General features: G+C 40.2%; 2 protein-coding genes across 2 annotated transcripts; both read right to left on the bottom strand.

Annotated features, from left to right (window-relative positions):
- Positions 1-11,550: 11,550 nt before the first annotated feature.
- On the bottom strand, positions 11,551-12,540 carry LOC126399158 (trace amine-associated receptor 1-like). Its single transcript, XM_050058987.1, has one exon. It carries the CDS (start codon positions 12,538-12,540, stop codon positions 11,551-11,553), a length of 990 nt encoding a protein of 329 aa, XP_049914944.1.
- A 4,608-nt stretch (positions 12,541-17,148) lies between these two features.
- Positions 17,149-21,245, bottom strand: LOC126399157 (trace amine-associated receptor 1-like). The gene is made up of 3 exons (XM_050058986.1): positions 20,918-21,245; positions 20,273-20,845; positions 17,149-17,285 (listed from the first exon to the last, which is right to left on the bottom strand). The coding sequence occupies exons 1-3, from the start codon at positions 21,243-21,245 to the stop codon at positions 17,149-17,151; spliced, it is 1,038 nt and encodes a 345-aa protein (XP_049914943.1).
- Between the last annotated feature and the right edge of the window lie 409 nt (positions 21,246-21,654).

The following is a 21,654-nucleotide window of genomic DNA, read 5'->3' as shown; positions in this document are numbered from 1 at the left end:
TGAACTAGAAGCTCAGAGAGGCGTATAGGACTATGACTGGAGCAGTCATGAACGACAAAAAGAAAAACAGACATGCTTGACTTTCTGTCAGTCAGACGTCATGAGGTGTCCCAGACGCTGCGTCGGTTGTTGTTAACTATACTACATGAGATGAAACGATGGATTATCGTGTATGACACTCATTGTCGTTCACGATCCATGACGACACCGTACATGGCTGTGTCGGGCTAGAGTCGGGCTGATATCATGTAGTGTGTACCAGGCATTACCCATGTGAGGTACTCAAAAATATGGCATACAATTAAGTTACAGCAAGTACCATTAGATATGACAATACTCTCCTTTAAAGTGTCGGATTACTCCTTTAACATATGCTGTATGGTGAGTAATGCACAACCCAAATTACAGAAGAACCAGAAAAATAACAGTGAAGTGTATTAACAATAATCAATAATACGTTTTTTTCTCTCCTCAGATCTCTCCCCCGTGTCTTACGTGAGGAAGAGATGCGTGTGAGGGAAACGTGGATGTGAGATCAGGTGTTGGGATGAATCCATAGTCAAAGTTGATTGAAGTGACTCAGAATAGCTGTTCTGAAACCAAAAACTCAGAATTTTCCATCCCAGAGTTAGTCAGCTCAGAGTTCAGATTAAGACTAAAGCTCTGTCTCATCGCAAAATCAATCGCATACTGTACTTACACTTAATATTTTGAGTATGGAAAAATGCAGTGCACTATGAGTACCCGGATGGTGCCCTCAAAATGGTCAAGAAGTTGAGTGTGGAACTATGGACACTTCTCGCCCTCAATGGTCACCATCTTGGCTACATAGCGGAAGGGGAGGGACCACTTTTCAAACTGGAAATGGCGGCTGAGGAATGTGCGACCATGAACTTCGCTGCATTGTACAAATGTAAGAGTTTGTATAGCATCTGTTTTTCAACTGATATGAATAACATGTATAGCATATTCTCTCATATAAAACGTACAATGGTTTGAAATACACAAGTTTTTGCTATCTTAACTAGGTCTGTAAATTTACTTCTGTTTGATTTATGGTTTAATTTCATCTTTTGTGTTTATAGAACCTGTTTATGCACAATAATACTCTCATTATTGAGAGCATGGAGTGTACTGTTTAAGTGGCTGTAGGCACCTGTTTGTTCAGACTCATATACATAGATTTACTACACAGAGTACCAAACAGTAACAATTCAGTTATACAATATATACTATAAAGAGTGTGACAAACTAGATCAAAGATGTTCATCTTGTTTCTTTATTGTTTTCATTATTGACAGAAATAGTCACTGCAGTTTTGTGTTAGCAAAATCACCTTGAAATATTTTCCCTGAAATGATCATTCTGAAAACTGTTATGAACCAGCTGTAAAAAGAAAGCATAAATAAATGGATTGACCATTGAATTTGACAAGAAAAAGAGGAGTCCAACAGATCAAAAAAGCTCCCATAACAATAGCCAGAGTTTTAGTGGCCTTCTTCTCCATCTTACTGACAGTTACTCCAGACTTTGTGCTCTGACAGAATTTTTTTCTGTATGCTGCGTGCCAGTCTCTGTGCCACAAAGTACATTTTCAAGTAGATACTCAGCAAAATGATTGCAGTGAGTTAAAATGAGAAAAAAATAGATGAGAGAATAAGAAATAAAAAACACTTTTCTCCACGTGTCCATATTTAGCCGGGGGCGGCAGTAGCTCAGTCCATAGGGACCTGGCTTGGGAACCGGAGCGTCGCCGGCTCAGGTCCCTGCCTGGACCAAAAATATGGAGCGTGGACTAGTAGCTGGAGAGGTGCCAATTCACCTCCTGGGCACTGCCAATGTGCCCTTGTGCAAGGCACCAAACCAACAGCTCGGGGCACCTGTCCATGGGCAGCCCTCACTCACATCTCTCCATTTAATGCATGTAAAAGGTCCTGTTTGTGCATGTGTGTTTGTATTTTGAGCCTGTGTGTATATGTATATGACAAATGGAGTGAAAACATTGAATTCCCCCCCTGGGGATTAATAAAAGAATTAAAAAGAATTAAATAAGTAACATAGAAAGTGTAGTTAAGACAGAAACACCCCAGCTCCCAAGGCTCATGATCCCTGCTACATGATCATTCTTTTTAGTTTTATATATCAGAGGATGGCACACTTCGTAATATCTCAACTCAACTCAAATTTATTTATAATGCACACAATAAAGCATACATAGGGGTGACATAATTGTCAGGTACACACATCAGGGATAACCACATCAGGCGGACTCAAACACTAATGAACAAAATTTCTATTGACAGAAATACAGCACAAATTCAGAATGGAAGATGTTCTTATGTAGAGAAAATGTCATATTAAAAGGAAATAATAAAGTCCCCACGTGCAGGTCAGCCACACCCAGAGTTTGTAGGAGTGTGGAGCTGTCTGAAAGAAATAATGGAGATTATCACAAGAGGGTTTCCACTTACTGTGAGAACACTTAATGATCCAAGGAAAATATACAATAACACATAAAATGTGAGGTACATTTTCTGATTCATAGCAGAGATGCCTGTTAATAACAATAGCAGACATGTTGAATGGCTCCATGCTCCCATGCTCCTGAAATTCCAATAAACAGTTGTCTGTTTTACATACTGTAAACTATCAACAGTCAGGCTATGTGATGAGTACATTTAAGGTAAAATTTCTTTCAGTGAGAATTTACCAATTAAATTTCTACATAAGTAATACATACAAAGAAATTCATGTCATGTTCACTTTTCACTCACTGCTTACACAATGAGATGTCTTGATGTACCTGAATGTTTGGCTTTGATGTTGAAACTGAGCGGTAGACTATTTATGTGATTAGTAATCTTAGCTGATTATTTGTCACACCTGATATATGTATTTGTATTTATGTTATTTCCGCCTGTTGTTTGGTACATACATTCTAATATTGATATGTTTAGAGGTCTTTTCATGATATTATTTATTTACCTATTTATTTTAACTATTTGCCTAACATGATAGTTCGGCTGTACTTGATATTTGATATATTCAACTAGATTTACTTTTTTACGACACTATATTTGACAACTCTACAACCGGAAGATCTACCTTCCCAAAAACGCCAAGCTAAAATATCTGAAATTAACCAACATCCCTACTTCTTCTTAACATAGTTCATCTAGGTGCAGTGTAATTACTAATTCAGCTTTACTAGATATTTGATATATTCAGTATATATAGTCCTCTCAGGAGAAAATCCAGGAAGAGGAAGGTTATTTAAGTGTGGGAGTGGCCTATTTGAATCCCTTTTGTTTGAGACCATGCTCCAAGGTGAGTGTGTTTGCTGATCCTGTGAGTTTATCTTCTCTATCTCCTTTAACCCTATGGGCCCGAACGACGCATAGTGCGTACAAATTCACACCTGTTCTTCTCTATTGATTTTCTCCGCGACCGTGCGTCATAGCGAGAAGCCACGCATATCACGTGAAACAGCGGAATTGTAGCTTTCCGACAAGGCCAAGCACTTGTCGGTAGTGTTGTAATGTTTTCACAGTGAAAAACAATGATAAAGTTACACTAAAATTATGCATAACAGAGCTTTCATACAGCTTTGCACATACATTACTCTTGAATGGATTACTCGCGAATGCAGGCTTGCACAGAAATGCCACGTATATCACATGAAAGCGCAGGACTAGAGCTTTCCACTGATACCACACACATCATTGTACTGTCATCCCATCATGCTATAAATCCAGATTAATTGTCTACAAAATAAAAACCTGATGAATTTCTTTACAATCCATTATACAGATCTTGTTATCAGTCACTTCATATAGTGAGGAATATCATATTTTATCACGTCTTAGGCTTGCGTGTGTTTCTCCCTGTCTATCCACATTTGTAGTCCGGCTTTCAAGATGCAAATATCTCCATATTGTCCAGTTGACACTCCATCAAACTTTGTATGACAAGACCAGCACTTCACCTTTGCGCATCCAGACAACTGTAGCGTAGTTATGCATGCATGACAGGGCCGTAGTCACCATATACATTGAGGGGGACATGCCCCCCCCCTCCAATGCCCAAAATGTCCCCCCAATATATAACTGAAACTGAAAAACAACAACAAACTTTGTTTACTGCAAACAAAGTGGCATATATTATCTTGGAGGACATCATTGCACTTGGTTGACTATTTTTCTGTTATCTTAGATGTAAATATTGCATGTTTCTTTCAGATAAAACACATTTTTGACTTGTGAATGAGTCAATGGAATTTCTTGCAATAATGAAAAAATACTGGCAATCATGTCCGCCTGGCACAAACCACATGTTTTGGAAAGCTGTGAAGTGACAGAATATCCCAGCATCATTATTCTTATATTGCCAGATTCCAGAGAGTCTCCCCATTTCAGATATGGCAGAATATGTCATTTTCCAACTTGCTATGGTGAGATACATGTAAAAATGTAAGAATTTAGTAACACGGATTTGTTTATTTCATTGATATAAAAATGAATATAAAATACAGGCACATAGGAGGACATGAAATGATGGCAAATCTGGATAGCCCACATTGTCCTGAAAAAAAACAAACAAGATATAGCATGTGTATGTATAATGACTGTTATAATGACTGTGATAGGAGCTTAAAAGTAAAGGTAGTAAAAATACCCCAAAAACGCCTAGGGCCCATAGGGTTAACTTTAGCTTATATTGGAGTTATGCTATGTAGCGTGTGAAATAGAGTATGGTGAATGCGCTAGGAAAGCTAGTATCAGCGCTGTCTCTACCTGGAGCTCGCATGAACGGAGCCTGGGTTTGGTTGAAGGTGGCAGTACTGTTTGGGCTGAGAAAGCCATGTGTAAGTAAGGTAAAGGAGGTTGTTGGGTCGGTGCGGGGAGCATTGAGACCTGGCATTAGGGGAGTGTCTCTGGGACACCAGAGATCACTGTCGAGCCTCATGGAGGTGTCGTAGGACCAACTAGATGAAACACTGGTGAAAGGAGATTCCCACCTGATGACGCCAAAGACATGATAGTCATCACTGCTCACTGGTCTGTATAGTTAAGCCTTGCCATAATAGCTTATCATAGGACTTAGGAGGTTATTCACTGAGTGCTGATCCTTTCTGTAGAGCACAAACTTCTTGTGTTTATTTGAAAAAAAGTAGATATTTTTTACGACTCCATTTTACAGCAAGCTGCAAAAAACTACTGTCCCAAAAACGCTGTTTCTAGAGTACTAGCTAAAATATCTGAAATTAACCAACATTCTTACTTTTTCTTAACTTAGTTCATCTAGATACAGTGTAATTACTAGTTCGGCTTTACTAGATATTAGATATATTCAGTAGATCTATCTTTTTACGACCCTATTTTACAACTCTATTTTACAAGCTGCAAGAAACTACCGTCCCAACAAAGCCATCTCTAGAGTACTAGCTAAAATATCGAAAATTAGCGAACATCCTTACTTTTTCTTAACATAGTTCATCTAGGTGCAGTGTAATAACTAGTTCGGCTTTACTATGTATTTGATCTATTCAGTAGATATATCTTTTTACAACCCTATTTAGAACCCTACTTTGCAAATCAGAAGAACTACACAACTATGTTGCTGATATGTATCAAGCTGCATGGCGCGGTCCTAGGGAATTGTAGTTTTTAAAAACTATAAGTGTTTTTCCTAGATTTGGAAGTTGTAAATACTGAATTCAAAGTACACTGTGGACTTTAAGGGGATGGCAAACATGTGTGTAATCAGATTTTAAATATCTAATTTCTAAATAGGTGAAAATTAATTATATCCATATTTTACCCATATCTGACAGCACCCCCAGTTGTTAACTACACTCACATGATAGTTGAGGTCAAGAGCTCTCAATAACAGTTGGTTCAATGTCTGTACCCCCTTTTGGTGCTGAATTATAAGCCTTCAAACATGCACCAAGGTCAAGGTTCAAAGGTCAGTATTTCAAAGCAGGAGCCATGTAGAATCTTCATACTGACATATGTTACTCTCCAGGTGGAGACCTTCCCAATGATGTATTTGGTTTAGCTCGACAACAAAGTTTTGATTTTTTCATTTTTTGGACACAAGCCATGCTAGGTCTAGTTTTAGAGAGCACTTTGAAGGCCCAGTGTATAAAATGATTTTTTTGTTTGTTTCTTTGCTTGTTTTTTTTTCTTTTTTTACTGTAGATAGTTACTAAAATGAGTCATCCTCAGAGAATACAATACTACTAAAAAGTAAACCAATAATAACAATAATGAAATAAGCAAAAATAATATTAAAATTATATTGAAATTTTAAAATCTATTTACACAGTGGAATGGTAGCCTAATAGATAATGTACACACTATTTATCATTGTTTGGACACTATTTATTATTGCTTAGCTACTATTAAGCCTATTATTGTATTTACTTTTAGCATGTTCTACTTTTATCTACTGTAGGCTAGCCTATATGTTTTAATTTATTTAATAACAAATTTATTTTATGTTAGGCCTACATCTTAATATTTTATGTCATTTATATAGTTTAGTTCTTAAGTGTTTCCTCAGTGGGGGATGCCTGCACCGGGGGGCGGCCACTGGTTCTGGCTGCTGTGGCGCTGGCTTGGGGTCCGCTCTCCCCTGGTGGGGTGGAGGGTGGCTGGGTTGCTGGGTTGCTGGGGGCGGCGGTCGCCTCCCGATGCGGATGGCTCCATGTGATGGTGTTTCCTCTCTGGTTCTTCCGTGCTCAGCCTTATTTTTTTCTTCTTATTTATTTATTTATTATTATTATTATTATTATTATTATTATTATTTTTTCTTCTTCTTTCTTTAATCACATTGGGGTGGGGGTGAGGGAGGTGAGGGGGTCTGTGGGGGATCTGTTGAGGATGGGGGGGCTCTGCTTTTAACATGTGAAGCACTTTGTGCTACATTTTATCGTATGATAAGTGCTCTATAAATAAAGATTGATTGATTGATTGATTGATTGATTGATTGATAGATAATAGTCCAGAAATCCTGTCTTCATTCTGTTTATATTGCCATGGTATAAGATTTGATGCACACACACACACACACACACACACACACACACACACACAAACAATCTTTTCTTAACAGAGATAGTCGCGTTTGGATTGGGTTGCGGCAGATGGACGGCAATTTGAAATGGAATGAATCCCAGAGACGGCAGACAGTAGCTACAAAACAGTAGTCGAATGCGCCACATTTGCCCACAGCACAATGCTCTTAAAGCCCTAAGCTATCAAAAGCTGGCAGAATACATTTATTTTATTTTATGGCCATATCATATTGAGTTATCAAGGACACTTTCGTGTTTTTGTGTGTATACAGAAATGTTGAAGATATCACTGAGTCAAAAGAGGTTGACGTGACGTTGTTGAACCAGGGACTTTGTGTGTCCACCACGACAAAGGATCCTAATTGACTTTACATTGGCATTGTTTCCGTGGTACCAGCACGTAATTTTAACTCATTACGTGCTGCCACGACAGAATGCGGTGTTAAGAGGTCGTGGTCATTTCACGTATTTCTGTGAGATCAGGTTGCTTACGGTTGAAACGCGTCCGTTGTTTTTTGCACTGCTGCCTAGATTAAAAGGTCTTTAAAAGGACATTTGTGAGTGCTGGCCTCCTTTGATATTTTGTGGTCCTGCCTGATGCCTCCTACTGCTGCTGTTATCATTAATCATACTTCTACTGTCATTATACACATATGATTATTGTCACATACATGTACTATCATATATTAATATACTGTATACTTTACAACATATTGTACCACAATAGCGTAATTATTATTATAATATTATTACTTAAATGAATGCTTCTGTCATTGCCTTCTGTCCTGCATCTCTCTCTGTCTCTGTCTCTCTTTATGTATCATTTTGTCATATGGATCACTGCAAATATATTATGTTGACCTGTTCTGTACGACATCTATTGCACGTCTGTCCGTCGTGGAAGAGGGATCCCTCCTCAATTGCCTGGTTGTTGAGTGCTTTGTGTGTGAGGAGGAGGATTTTGAACTGTATGCGATGTGTGATGGGGAGCCAGTGTAGGTTTTGGAGGACGGGGGTGATGTGGTCTCGGGAGCGGGTGTGGGTGAGCAGGCGGGCAGCGGAGTTCTTGATGTATTGAAGTTTATTGAGGAGTTTGAATGATGAGCCATAGAGAATGCTATTGCAATAGTCCAGTCTGGATGCGATAAATGCATGGATGAGGGTTTCTGCAGCAGAGAAGGTGAGTGAGGGGTGGAGACGGGCGATGTTCTTGAGGTGGAAGGAGGCAGTCCTGGTGGTGTGATTGATGTGGTGGCAAACCTTAGCTGGCTGTCGAAGATGATTCCTAGGTTGCGGGTGTGTGGTGAGGGAGACAGAGTGCAGTTATCGAAGGTGAGGCAGAGGTTGTGGGTGGCTTTGGTGCGGGATGTGGGGTCAATGATGATTATGTCCGATTTGTCACTGTTCAGTTGGAGATAGTTTGTTTGCATCCATGATTTTATTTCAGTGAGACAGTTGGTGAGTGTGGAGTGGGTGGTGTTGATGATGGCTTTGATGGAGATGTACAGTTGGATGTTGTCGGCGTAGCAGTGGAACTGGAGGCCGTGACGACGGATGATCTTGCCAAGGGGGAGCATGTAGAGGATGAAGAGGAGGGGACCAAGCACTGACCCCTGGGGGACTCTTGGGACAGGGGAGCAGTGGGGGAGGTGCAGTTGTTTATACTGATGAACTGGTGTCGGTTGGTGAGGTAGGAGTGAATCCAGGAGAGTGCTGTGCCGGTGATGTGGAGAGATGATTCCAGTTGGGAGAGCAGGATGGAGTGATTGATGGTGTCGAAGGCTGCTGTGAGGTCAAGGAGGATGAGAATGTTGAGGTTTCCGGAGTCTAAAGAGAGGAGGAGGTCATTGGTGACTTTCAGGAGGGCTGTTTCAGTGCTATGTGTTGAAAGGAAACTGGATTGGAAAGATTCAAACAAGTTATTGGAGGTTAGGTGGGTTCTGAGTTGTGAGGCGACAGCACGTTCTAGGATTTTTGACAGGAGGGGGAGATTGGAGATGGGGCGGAAGTTACTTGAATTGTCAGGGTTTAAACCGGGTTTTTGATGATTGGTGTGATGGCAGCCAGTTTGAGGGTTTGGGGGACGGAACCAGAGCTGAGGGAGGCGTTAATAATACCAATAATGAGTGGGGAGATGACAAGGAGGCAGTCCTTAATGAGTTTGGATGGTATGGGATCCAGAGTGCAGGTGGAGGTTTTTATTCCGGTCATGATGGTTGTTAACTGTGCTGGGGATACTGGAGAGAAGTGGGACAGGGGCTGAATGGTGATGGGTGGTGAGGCAGGTGGGGAGATGGGAGGGATCCTGGAGGTGTTGAGGTTACTGTAGATGGTGTTTATTTTTGTTTGGAAGTATGTTAAGAAGGATTGGCACTTTTCAGTGATGAATGATGAGGAGGTGTTGTCATGTGGTTTGAGGAGGGAGTTTATGGTGGAGAACAGAGCCTTGGGGTTGTTGGAGCCAGAGTGGATGAGGTGAGAGTAGTGGGTGGAGCGGGCACCGTTGAGTGCATCTTTGTATTGTTGTAGGTGATCGGTGTAGGCTAGGAGGTGAAGTGATAAACCGGTTTTCTTGCAGAGTCTTTCAAGTTGTTGTTTCCGGGTCTTCATATGGCGAAGTGCGGGGGTGTACCAGGGGGCAGAGTGAGTAAATGAGATGGTTTTTGTTTTGTTGGGGGCGAGCTCATCCAAGCAGGAGGAGAGTGTGTCGTTGTAGTAGTTTACCAGGTCAGCGGGGTCATCAGATGGCGGGGGAGGTGAGGCAGACAGACAATGGGTGAGTGAGGCTGAGAGAGCTGAGGGAGAGAGGGATTTAAGATTTCTGAAAGTTATGGTCCGGTTGTGTTTTGTGGTGGGGATAGGGATGTCTACGTCCATAGTGATAGCCAGGTGGTCAGAGATGTGTAGATTGTGGCTGGATAACAGTTGAATGTTGAGATGAGTGGAGCAGACCAAGTCCAGAATGTGACCACGGTTGTGTGTTGGGAAGTTAATGTGTTGGGTGAAGTTGAGACATTGTAGCAGTTCCAGAAATTCTGTGGCAGGTTTATTGTCTGTACTGTCAATGTGTAGATTGAAGTCACCCAGGAGGAGAACAGGTGGTTAGATGGCAGATAACTGGATCAAAAAGTCCGCAAGATCAGAGAGGAAGGAGGGATGTGGTTTGGGTGGGCGATAAATGATGGCTGTGACCAGAGGACAGGGACCAGAGAGTTTGAAGGTGAGGTGTTCAAATGAGGGGGCAGGAGGGATGGAGATGGCGGTTGTTTTGATATTTTTCCTGAAGATGGCAGCAATGCCACCTCCCCGGCCTTCTGTATGGGGTTTGTCCATGTAAGTGTATCCTGAAGGGGTGGTGTGGTTTAATGAGAAGTAGTCCAGAGGTTTTTGCCAGGTTTCAGTGAGACAGAGAAAGTCCAGGTTATTGTCCGTTATGAATTCATTGAGAATTAGACTTTTGTTGTTGAGGGAGTGGGTGTTGAATATAGCCAATTTCAGGTGACGTTGCTTTGTGTTTGGCTGTGAGGACCTGGGAAGTGGACGGAGATTGACCAGATCAATATGTCTTGTGCTTGGTAGACGGGGGCGCCTGCATCTGAAGATGGTATAGATGAGAGAAATATCTCTCATGTCTCTCCGGCATACAGGGCATGAGATATGCCCATTCAAAGTTTGCCATTTCAATCTGGTTGCTATAGTGCCCCCCTTTGGCCAATTGATGTAATATTGCTTCATTCGCATCCTCCCATCACCCTCTACCACTGTGCCAAATTTCACATGGATTGACCAAGTCAGTGAGGAGATAAACGTGGAACAGACATACAGACACACCCACAGACACACACACAGACAGTTTCGTCATTATATATATATATATATATATATACATATATATATATATATATATATATATATATATATATATATGTATAAATGTTCAGAGTCTGCATATAGGCTCCATGCATTAATATTTCTGTGTCCACTGGATTAAAATGGAGGTCCTGCTTTTTATTTACCTGCAATGGTGAACAGTGGTATCGGAGCTCCATTGATGATGGCTTGTTTCATCCACTGTGCATGAGCTTTTCTCAGAGTGAACAAACTAGTGTTCACTAGAATTAATTCAACTGTCTCTGATCAGCTGTTCTAAAAACTGAAAACTCAGAGTTTTCTATCTCATTGTTAGTCAACCCAGAGTTCAGGGTTAGACTCAGAGTTTGTGAAACCTGCTTTGTGAAACAGGCCCCTTTCAAATCTGAGACCCATTTGTTGCTCCTGATGATACACCTATGCTGAGCTTTTAATTTATCTTAGGTATACCATGTAACAATACACACTAGTGAAACTGTGCTTTAAGAAAGTTTTATTTTGATGCATGGTACTTTGATGCTTAAGGATTCACATCTCAGGGGGAAAGCATTAATCTATTGTTCACCCTAATGAGCATACGTTAGCAACCAGTAAGGTAATCAAAACAATTTTGAGTTTTCAAAATTACCTTGGAGTATTTTTCCTGAAATGATCATTCTGAAAGCTGATCTGAACCAGCTGTAAAAGAAAGCATAAATAAATGGATTGAGCATTGAGTTTGACAGTGTGAGCCAGTTGAGTGTTTCAATCACTGGAACTGGTGGGGGATAATAAGATAAAGGCTGAAAGACAATACAGAGAAAGTAAGGAGTCATACATAAGAGAAAAACTCCCATAACAATAGCTAGAGTTTTGGTGGCCTTCCTCTCCATCTTACTAACAGTTGCTCCAGACTTTGTGCTCTGACAGGTTGTGCTCTGGATGCTGTTCACCTGTTTCTTAGCAACAAGGAAAATCTTCAGGTAAATACAGAGCATTATGACTGCTGGGAGATAAAATGAAAGAACAGGTCCCATAGTGTTTGCCATTACAACGTCAACTGAGCACATTTCTTCACATGTTCCTTGGTTAAATCCAGCAATTATGATGCTAATTCCGATTAGAGCTGAAATCCCCCAATTTACCAGGATCATGACCACAACAACTTTAACATTTATTCTAGTTCTGTATGTCAGAGGCTGACACACTGCATAATATCTGTCTATGGAAATACAACATAAATTCAGAATGGAAGCTGTGCACAGTGATACATCAAAGCTGTCTCGTATTTTACAAAACAAATCTTCATGATGCAGACATGAAGTTACAGTTAAGACCATGCTGAAAGGAAAGACTACAATACCAACAAGCACGTCAGCCACGGCCAGAGAGAGAATAAGGTAGTTTGTAGGAGTGTGGAACTGTTTGAAGTAAGTGATGGAGATTATTACAAGAAGGTTTCCACATATTGTGGTGACAGATAATAAGCCAAGAAATATATACACCAATACACAGATTATGGATGGATTTCTTGTAAATATATAACCTGTACTATCTGATTCATAGCAGGGATGTATGTCATGAACAGTGTAAGTCCCGTTGACAGTCATTTTTGGTTTCATGCTTTTAGATTTCTATAATAATAAATTAGAATATTAAGAACATTTAAAAGACATTTAGTTCAGCATGTATGTAAAGCCAAACAAACAGCAATCAGCAAGAAAACAAGACATGATTGTCAGTTCGGCTGAGCTTTCCATTAACTCCGTAATATATATCATGCGAGGACACTCTTGTGGCCTTCGTCACTGTGCCACTGTGCAGAGGTTCTGGACTTGGTTCAGTATTTATGAACCCCTATCCCATTACTTAAAACAAAATATGTGGTCAGCCAATCAGATGCAGGATCCTACATCTGATTAGATGAGATACAGAGACACCTAATGACAAGTAATGTGTGTGTGTGTGTGTGTGTGTGTGTGTGTGTGTGTGTGTGTGTGCGTGCCTGCTCGTTTGTGAATGTTTTAATAGCCTTCACAGTGTTTTGACATGAAATAGACTAAAGTAAGATATAGTGCACAGTCCAATGCACAGGCATTTTCAGGGCAGGTGCTCAAGCCAAAAAGGGGGCACCTCTCTCATAACTATTTATTTATTTAAAAAAATAAAGTTATATACAGTAACACATTTTGGCTACTTACATATTTAGTTTAACACCCATACAGGGATGCAGACAAGGGTGTCATTTTGTTTAAATATTGCAAAGGACACATATTAAGTAGAGGGGTTTGGGGGTCAAACACTGCGTTGATTTATGGTGGAAATGTAATTATTTATGTAAAGGGAAACAAAATTCAAATGACAAATCAAAATCAAAATAGAATGTAATGCAGTAAGACTCTCAGGAATACTGTACTGCTCTCAAACATTCATTCTCCTTTAGAAAGTTGTCTTATTTCATGTTGTCTGCTGAGTCTACACATGTGTTTTACTCTGTATTAATGATGGACCATGTTCTGCAGTAAGGTTTAAATTTAAAGCTTAATACTTTATTTCCAGTTGGTTCAGACATTAAAGTAGTCATGTTTTTTTTTAATTCAATCCACCTCCCAAGAATTTGTAAACAATAAAGTTTGTTTATGAGAAAACCGCTGTGATTTCATTAAATAGTCATGTACTAATACTTAAAATTATTATCCTCTAAATAAGCTTTAAATATTGCTAAAGAATCCCAGAGAACAGCGGCTGCAGCTTCGACTTCCTTCTCTCCTTCTCTGTGCTCTTGGCCTAAGGCGTGTGCAGCACCAAACCACATTTCAGATTTTTTTAAATGAATTTTCAGAGCCATGGCATGGGAGACATAAACATTACTTCAAGTTGAGTTTTGGTTTAAAAAGACATGGAAGTGGGAAAGCAATTCAGCGTCTGTCTCCGCTCGCAGCAGGCAGTTGGTGAACCGGAATCAGCCAGAGAGTTGGAGATGACGTAATTTTACGCCAGACTATGTTGTTGTTAAACTTAATGGTGGGTTAATGCCTATATTAGTCTGGCTGTATGGAGATGTTTTAATATTGGGTTAATCTCACAACAGTAACAAACAATGCAGAGGCTTAGGGCAAACACTATCATTACCTGGCTGTCCATAAAGGCAGGTCACAGGGAGACGTGATGCTGCTCTGCAGGGCACTCAGTTTAAGTGTGTCAACTGTGCTGACTATGACAAGGTACGTTGATGAGGGATGGGCAGGGGCTCTTGCAGTCTCAAACTCAACTGTGTTTTTCAGGCATTAAAATATGCTGTTAATGGAGAATTTATGTCATGGGCCAAATTGAAAAACTAAAATATTAAATAAAATAAAAAAGTCTCACAAAAAAGGGCAGTTATCTAGTCAGAGGGCAAAAAGGCAGATGCATGCGCATCACCTTGAGTCTATCTGTGCACGTACCTGATAGTGTGTACAATGCACATAACTGTGAAAGTTCTCCCTGGCAATAAATGTATTGGAGGCAAAACAATTATAGCATAAGCTTGCACTCTCTGGAAAGTTCTGTTGGCTTGTTTTAGACAATGGTGGAGGATAGTGCGAGTGGTGCATTCAGAAATACTCATTCCAAGTGTCGGAGAGCACCGCACTCTTTGAGTGGCAGGAGCGCACTCTGGGCACTCTGTCTGAGAAAATGGAACAGCAGAGCACTTAGAGGAATAAATGTAAGATTTTCTTACCCGTTCATTAATTCATATAGAAATATAACCTTCAGTTTCTCTGACCAACAGGGCTCTCATTTTAGTGTAGAGCATCAGACTGAATTTCCAAATGCACCGTGTCAGGTCACTCACTCTCCGGGACCCAACCTGATCTCACAGAAATGGTGGCAGCACGTAATGGATTGAAATTATGTGCCGGTACCACGGAAACAGTGCCCATGTAAAGTAAATTAGGATCCTTTGTCGTGGTGGACACAGGGATTCCCTGATTCAACAACGCCCTGTATACACACAAAAACATGAAAGTGTTCTTGATATTAAAATGGCAAATATATTCCTCTGTTATAATTTCCCACCAATAATAATAATAATAACATGATAGTTTGGCTGTACTAGATATTTGATATATTCAATATATTAATTTTTTTATGACACTATTTGACAACTCTACAACCGAAACAATCACAGGTCCCAAAAACTCAGTTTCTAGAGAACTTGCTAAAATATCTGAAATTAACCATCATCCTTACTTTTTCTTAACATATTTCATCTAGGTGCAGTGTCATTACTAGTTTGGCTTTACTAGACATTTGATATTCAGCAGATGTATCTTTTTACAACTCTATTTTACAACAAGCCGCAAAAAACTACTGTCCCAAAAAGGCCGTTTCTAGAGTATTATCTAAAATATCTGAAATTAGCCAACACCCTTGCTTTTTCTTAACATAACCACACCGTGTGGTTCTTCTAGATGTAGTGTCATTACTAGTTCAGCTTTACTAGATATTAGATATATTCAGTAGATATATCTTTTCATAGTTTAGTTCTTAACTCCAGTGTTTCCTCAGTGGGAGCCATCTGCACCGGGGGGCGGCAGCTGGTTCTGGCTGCTGGCGCTGACTTGGGGTCCACTCTCCCCTGGTGGAGTGGAGGGTGGCCAGATTGCCAGGGGTGGCAGCCGCCTCCCGATGCGGATGGCTCCATGTGATGGTGTTTCCTTTTTGGTTCTTCCGTGCTCAGCCTTATTTTTTTCCATATCTGAACCAGTGGCTCGGTGCTGTTCCTTCAAAGGAGTTCAAGGCTCTGTATTCTACATCCTTCATGTATAGGTTAGCCACAGTGGGCGATACTGGTGAGCCCATCACACAGCCATGTTTCTGTCTGTAAAAATTGCCGTATTTGAAAAAGGTAGTGCTCAGGCAGAGATCCAGTAGTTGGTATATCTGATCTGGACTGAGCTTGGTTCTGTCGTGGAGGGTGTTGGGAATCAACATATATTTACCTCACACGATGGCACCAAATATGTTGGGGTCAAGACCTTAGGCTTCACACGGAGGCACCAAATATGTTGGGGTTAAATTGGCTATCGGAAATAATTAATAATTATTATTAATAATTAATAATTATGTTAAATAATGTGACTTAATTAACATTAAATCACCTCGTGGGGCACCATTCCTGTAAAGGGAAAAATGATAACCAGTTAAAGATATCAGTCTCATAAAATAGGCTAAACTATTAATTTGGAGTTTGATTAATAATTAAATTAATGACAACAACCAAAATTAACGGTAATGCCTGAAGGATTTCGGAGTTCTTGACGCAGCAGAGGCTGACTATTCATTCACCCTTGTGCAACATTAAACAGACAGCAGGCATGATTCCAAGGAATTATATTTATTCACAAATTAGCAAAGCAAACCAAAACACACAAATTCTAACTAACTATATACAAGCTTGGTGTGTATATGTGTGTGTGTGTGTGTGTGTGTGTGTGTGTGTGTGTGTGTGTGAGGGAGAAAGAAGCGAAAGACAAAGGTGGTGATCAAGGAGCCGTTTGGCTTACAAAACAAAATGGCTGACAACAGATAACTACCAAAATGGCCGAATAAAGGCTGCTTCAGTTTCCGGGGGAGGTGTTTGTCTGACCGTGTGGTCAGGACAAAGACAAAGGAAAAGAAGCGGGAACTCTGAAATGCCTGTTTAGGGTAGCTCTGTTGAAAGCCTATTTGTTAATGAGTCTGTGTCAATGTGACGTGTGTTGCAAACGGTCTGGATTAGTGCAGAGATTGTTTAGTTGCATGCAAGAATCTGTTTGTGAACAGTATTAGCAAACTAAACACTTAGCTGTGGCGAAGCCAACTAATCAATGACCTAACTGCAATCTATCATAATAATAACTCAGTAAACAGCATCAAATCACATACAACAAGTTAAACAGTCTTGCTTAGCCTGTAAAGCTGTGATAAGCTATGCCCAGTTGTTACGTTACCGATCCTTGAATGGATGGGAGAAAGAGTCACTTGGTGGTGTACTGCTGTTAGCCGGAAGAGGAAGGCTGGGAAGATGGTTCCAGCTGCAGTCTCTGTTGGGTCCTTTGTTCAGTGTGCCACTTTGTTCGGGGTCCTTGCAGAGTTAGACGCTTGGTGCTAACTCACTTAGTTCCTTGTTGCTGGAAAGCTAGTAGCAAACCTTGTGTTTGCAAGAGAGTCTGTGATCAATTGCCCTCCCTTTAGTGTTCTGGGCTATGGAGCAGGGGTTTGGGCCTCTGCAGTTCCAGACCCAGCCGGAAAGAGAGGTGGGAGCTGCTGAAGCAGCTGGAGCAAGAAGAGGGAGAAGGCTTGGAGGGAGCAGACCTTGTACCGATGCCTGTGACATCAGAGTCACATGTCACTGTAAAGGTCTTGTCCAATCAAGTTTTGGGACTTGACATGTCACTGTAAAGGTCTTGTCCAATCAAGTTTTGGGACTTGAGTCTCACTGTGGTGTGAGGTGAGATCTCCTGTGGAGATGGGTGTCGCATAGCCCTCTTTGTTTGAAGACAAAGAGCATGCAGAGGAAAAAGCTTTTAAATCTCCAGTTATGATTTTACCAAATGAAAAATCATCTGTGGTCCTGTGAATCCCAACAAGGGTGTTGTCATGTAGCAAACATTGCCTGAGTGTTTCCACTGCCTCCATGGTTGGAATGCAAGTGAACAGGGAGGTCACATCATATGATACCATGGTATTATCTGGATCCATTTTTAAACCTCTTACTTTGTCCACAAAGTCTATGGAGTTTTGGATATGGTGGGGCGTATTGCCCACCAAGGGAGCCAGGATGTTGGCTACATGTTTGGCAATGTTGTACATGACCAAGTTTATGCTGCTGACAATGGGTCTGAGGGGGGGCCCTTCTTTGTGAATCTTGGGGAGCCCATATGTGCATGGGATAGCATCTTGGGGGTACAAATGGTGATATTGTAGGCGATCAATGGTGCCCTCTTTCTGTAGTTTTTGTAGGTATTCTATTGTCCTTTTCTTGTAACCACTAGTTGGGTCTCGTTTCAGAGTTTTGTAGGTGTTAGTATCACTGAGTAATGTAGAGACCTTATTGTGGTAGTCAGATGTATTAAGAACTACCGTACATCTCCCTTTATCTGCTGGAAGGATGGTAATGTTTGGATCCTTGCTCAGGGATGTCACAGCTTTTCTTTCCTCAGTAGTGAGATTGAAGGGTGGGGGCTTAGCATTGGACAGAGCTGCTGACACTTTCAACCTAAGCTGCTCGGCTTCGGTTTCTGTCAAGTTGTTTTTTCTTATAGCTGATTCTGTAGCTGTGATAAGATCAACTATAGGTAACTGCTGTGGTGTTATGGTAAAGTTCAGTCCTTTGGCTAAGACCTCTCTCTCTGGTTGGGTAAGTTCCCTGTCTGACAAGTTCTTTATCCATCTGTCATGCGTTTCATCTTGTGTGGGATTGTCAGTCTTTTGCCTCCAAGGAAGGATTTCTGTCTTGTTAGTGTTGTTTCGTATTTGGAGGTTTTGGAATTTCCTTTTTTGTCTTTCTTTGCTTTTGGTATGTTGAGATAGTTGTACTTTCTTAGTGAAGTAAATGATCTTTTTAAGGACGGCCTCAGGTAAGAGGGATGTTAGTTTTTGGAGTAAGTGGTCAGCCTGCTCCTTCAGCCCTTCAATGGTGAAATGGGTCTGTCTCACTCTCCCATTTAATAGTTGGTTTTGTGCCTTTTCCATGATCTTGTCCACTCTATAGCCCTTCATAGTGGAACATAGGCATAGCCTGTTTATTGCAATGAAACAACAGAAACACAGGTGCTCTTTGCTACTTCATGTTTATATTTTATTGGGAGAAAAATACTTCCACAACATTAAAAAATTCTTAAGCTAACAAAATCTGAAAACTAATAATCATTGGTAAAGGAAGTCGTTGATTATAATCAATTAATTACACCATAATTGATATTGTAATATTAGACTAGAGCATAAATAGCCAATCTAAATTATGTTTATCGTTAGGCTATGCAGTGTGATTTATATAGGATTTTTAAACTCAAAATTGCTTCAGAGTAATATAATCCATCAGTGCAAAACATAGGTTTGAATAACAGCAGACTATTTGTATATGACTCCTTCAAAAGGAATGGACTACTCATTCAAGTCTTGTTTTCTGCAGCTCAGGAGACTTTCAAAGTTCAGTTCAATTTTATCCAGTAGAAATCTAGAGGTTGTCATCCATGCTTTTATTCACTCTCATTTGGAATACTGTAGCATTGCTGCAACACAACAAGAGAGTTCCTGGTTTGAACCCGTGTTCAGGGAGCCCTTTTATGTAATGTTTGCGTGTTCTCCCCGTATCAGTGTTTGTTTTCCAGGGTTTCTCCAGGTTCCTCCCACAGTCCAAAGACACACAGGTTAAGTGGTCACTCTAAATGTGAGCGTGAACGGTTGTCTGTCTTTATGTGTCAGCCCAGTGATAGTCTGGTGACCTGTCCAGGATGTACCCTGCCTCTCACCTAATGTCAGCTGGGATAGGCTTCAGCCCACCCACAACTCCTAACAGGATAAGCGGTTACGGAAAATTACTGAAAAAGTGGACCCATGTTCAGCAGCATCCAGAATCTCCACTAAAACCAAAAAAAGAGAGCATGTTACTCCTGTTTCAGCTTCTCTTGGCTCCTGTCAATTTTTGAGTTGGTTCTAAGATATTACTGATACCCTTTAAGGCCGGCTCTGGACTTGCACCTGAGTACATCTCAGATCCTCTCACTTCATGTGCCAGCCACTTCTTATAACCAAAGGCATTTGCTTGACTTTTATTTTATTGTTTTATTGTATTTTACTTTATTATTGCTGACTTTATTATTCTATATCCTTTATTTTTGTAAAGAACTTTAAAAAGTTTTAAAAGTTTATTGTGATTTTGAGCATTATTAAAAGAAAATTCAAAATACAAGTAAATGTTGAATACAGCAAGTTCCCCTAAATCATTCGTACAAGCCAATTAAGGACGAACTTTTTTGTACCAGTGATTCTTGCAGGAGGCCCGCTGTCACTCACAGAGCCTGGAATGGAATGACCCGCTTAAGTAATTTAGGCTAGTAAACGTAACTGCTTGTGTAAAAGAGCTTTACAAAACATTGTCTTATAGGCAGTAACTATCTGATTGTGCTATTGTATTAAAATTGAAACCATTTTACTTTCACGTACTAAATTATTATTTGTAAATACAAAATGCCATTTCATACAGTTTATCATGGCATTAAAGATGCATTTTTATTGTTTCAGACTTCATCATTGCTCTCTGATTAAAATGAACATTCTCAAGTCAAAATAGCTTGGAGTCAGCAAAATCACCTTGAATTATTTTCCCAGAAATGATCATTCTGAAAGCTGACCTGAACCAGCTGTAAAAGAAAGCATAAATAAATGGATTGAGCATTGAATTTGACAGTGTGAGCCAGTTAAGAGTTTCAATCACAGCAATTGGTGTAACATCATATGTTAAAGGCTGAAAGATGATACAAAAAAAGTAAGGACTCCAACATAAGAGAAAAACTCCTAAAACGATAGCCAGAGTTTTGGTGGCCTTTCTCTCCATCTTACTGACAGCTGTTCCAGACTTTGTGCTCTGACAGGTTGTGCTCTGAATGGTGTTTGCCTGTCTTTGTGCTACAAGGAAAATTTTCAGGTAGATGCAGAGCATTATAATGACTGGAATATAAAAAGAAAAAATACATGCCAGAGTGGTTGAAATAAGAGCATCAATTAAACAACTTTCTTCACATTTTCCTTGATTAAACCCTGCAACCATGATGCCAATGCCAATTAGAGCAGCAACTCCCCAGCTCACCAGGATCATAATCCCGATAACTTTATCATTTATTTTAGTTTTATAAGCAAGAGGCTGACATACTGCGTAGTATCTGTCAATAGAAATGCAGCACAAGTTCAAAATAGACGCTGTGCTTAGTGTTACATCAAAGCTTCCCCGTACCTTACAGAATAAACCCTCATGATACCAGCATGAGGTTACAGTAAAGGCCATGCTGAAAGGGAAAACTACAACACCAACAAGCAGATCAGCCACAGCCAGAGAGAGGATGAGGTAATTTGTAGGGACGTGGAGCTGTTTGAAGTAAATAATGGAGATGATTACAAGAAGGTTTCCGCATATTGTGATAACTGACAATGAGCCTAGAACAATATATAATAATACACATATTATAGAGGGATTGCTTGTAAATACATAAGTTGTGTGATCTGATTCATAGCAGGGATGCACATCATGAACAGTGTAAGTCCCATTGACAGTCACTTCTGGTCCCATGCTTCTAGATTCCTGCAAATAAATTTTCCAAAATTAACCAATTACACAACCTTTTAAATACTTAAATATTTACTTCAACATGTGTAACCACAGCATCAGTATTCTCAAGAAGCACTGATATTAAGTTAAAATAACAAAGACTTGTTTATTAAGTTTCATACCATATGCCTCAAGTTAGTCAATGCATCAGTGTTGGCGTGTGTCCGTGTTCAGTGTGCCACTGTGCAGAGCCTTCAGTCTTCATATTTAAATAATCAACCCCACCTACCATACCATACCTAGCATAATTAATACAAAGGTCTCTTGTCCAATCAAATGGGATAACACTATTCTGTTTGCATGTGATATGAGTAATAACACACGCGTGCGCATGCACGTGCGCGCACACACACACACACACACACACACA

Source organism: Epinephelus moara, chromosome 12 (assembly GCF_006386435.1).
Source record: "Epinephelus moara isolate mb chromosome 12, YSFRI_EMoa_1.0, whole genome shotgun sequence".
Lineage (NCBI taxonomy): Eukaryota > Metazoa > Chordata > Actinopteri > Perciformes > Serranidae > Epinephelus > Epinephelus moara.
Note: the sequence above shows the minus strand (reverse complement) of the source record. Positions and strands in the feature narration are given on the sequence as shown.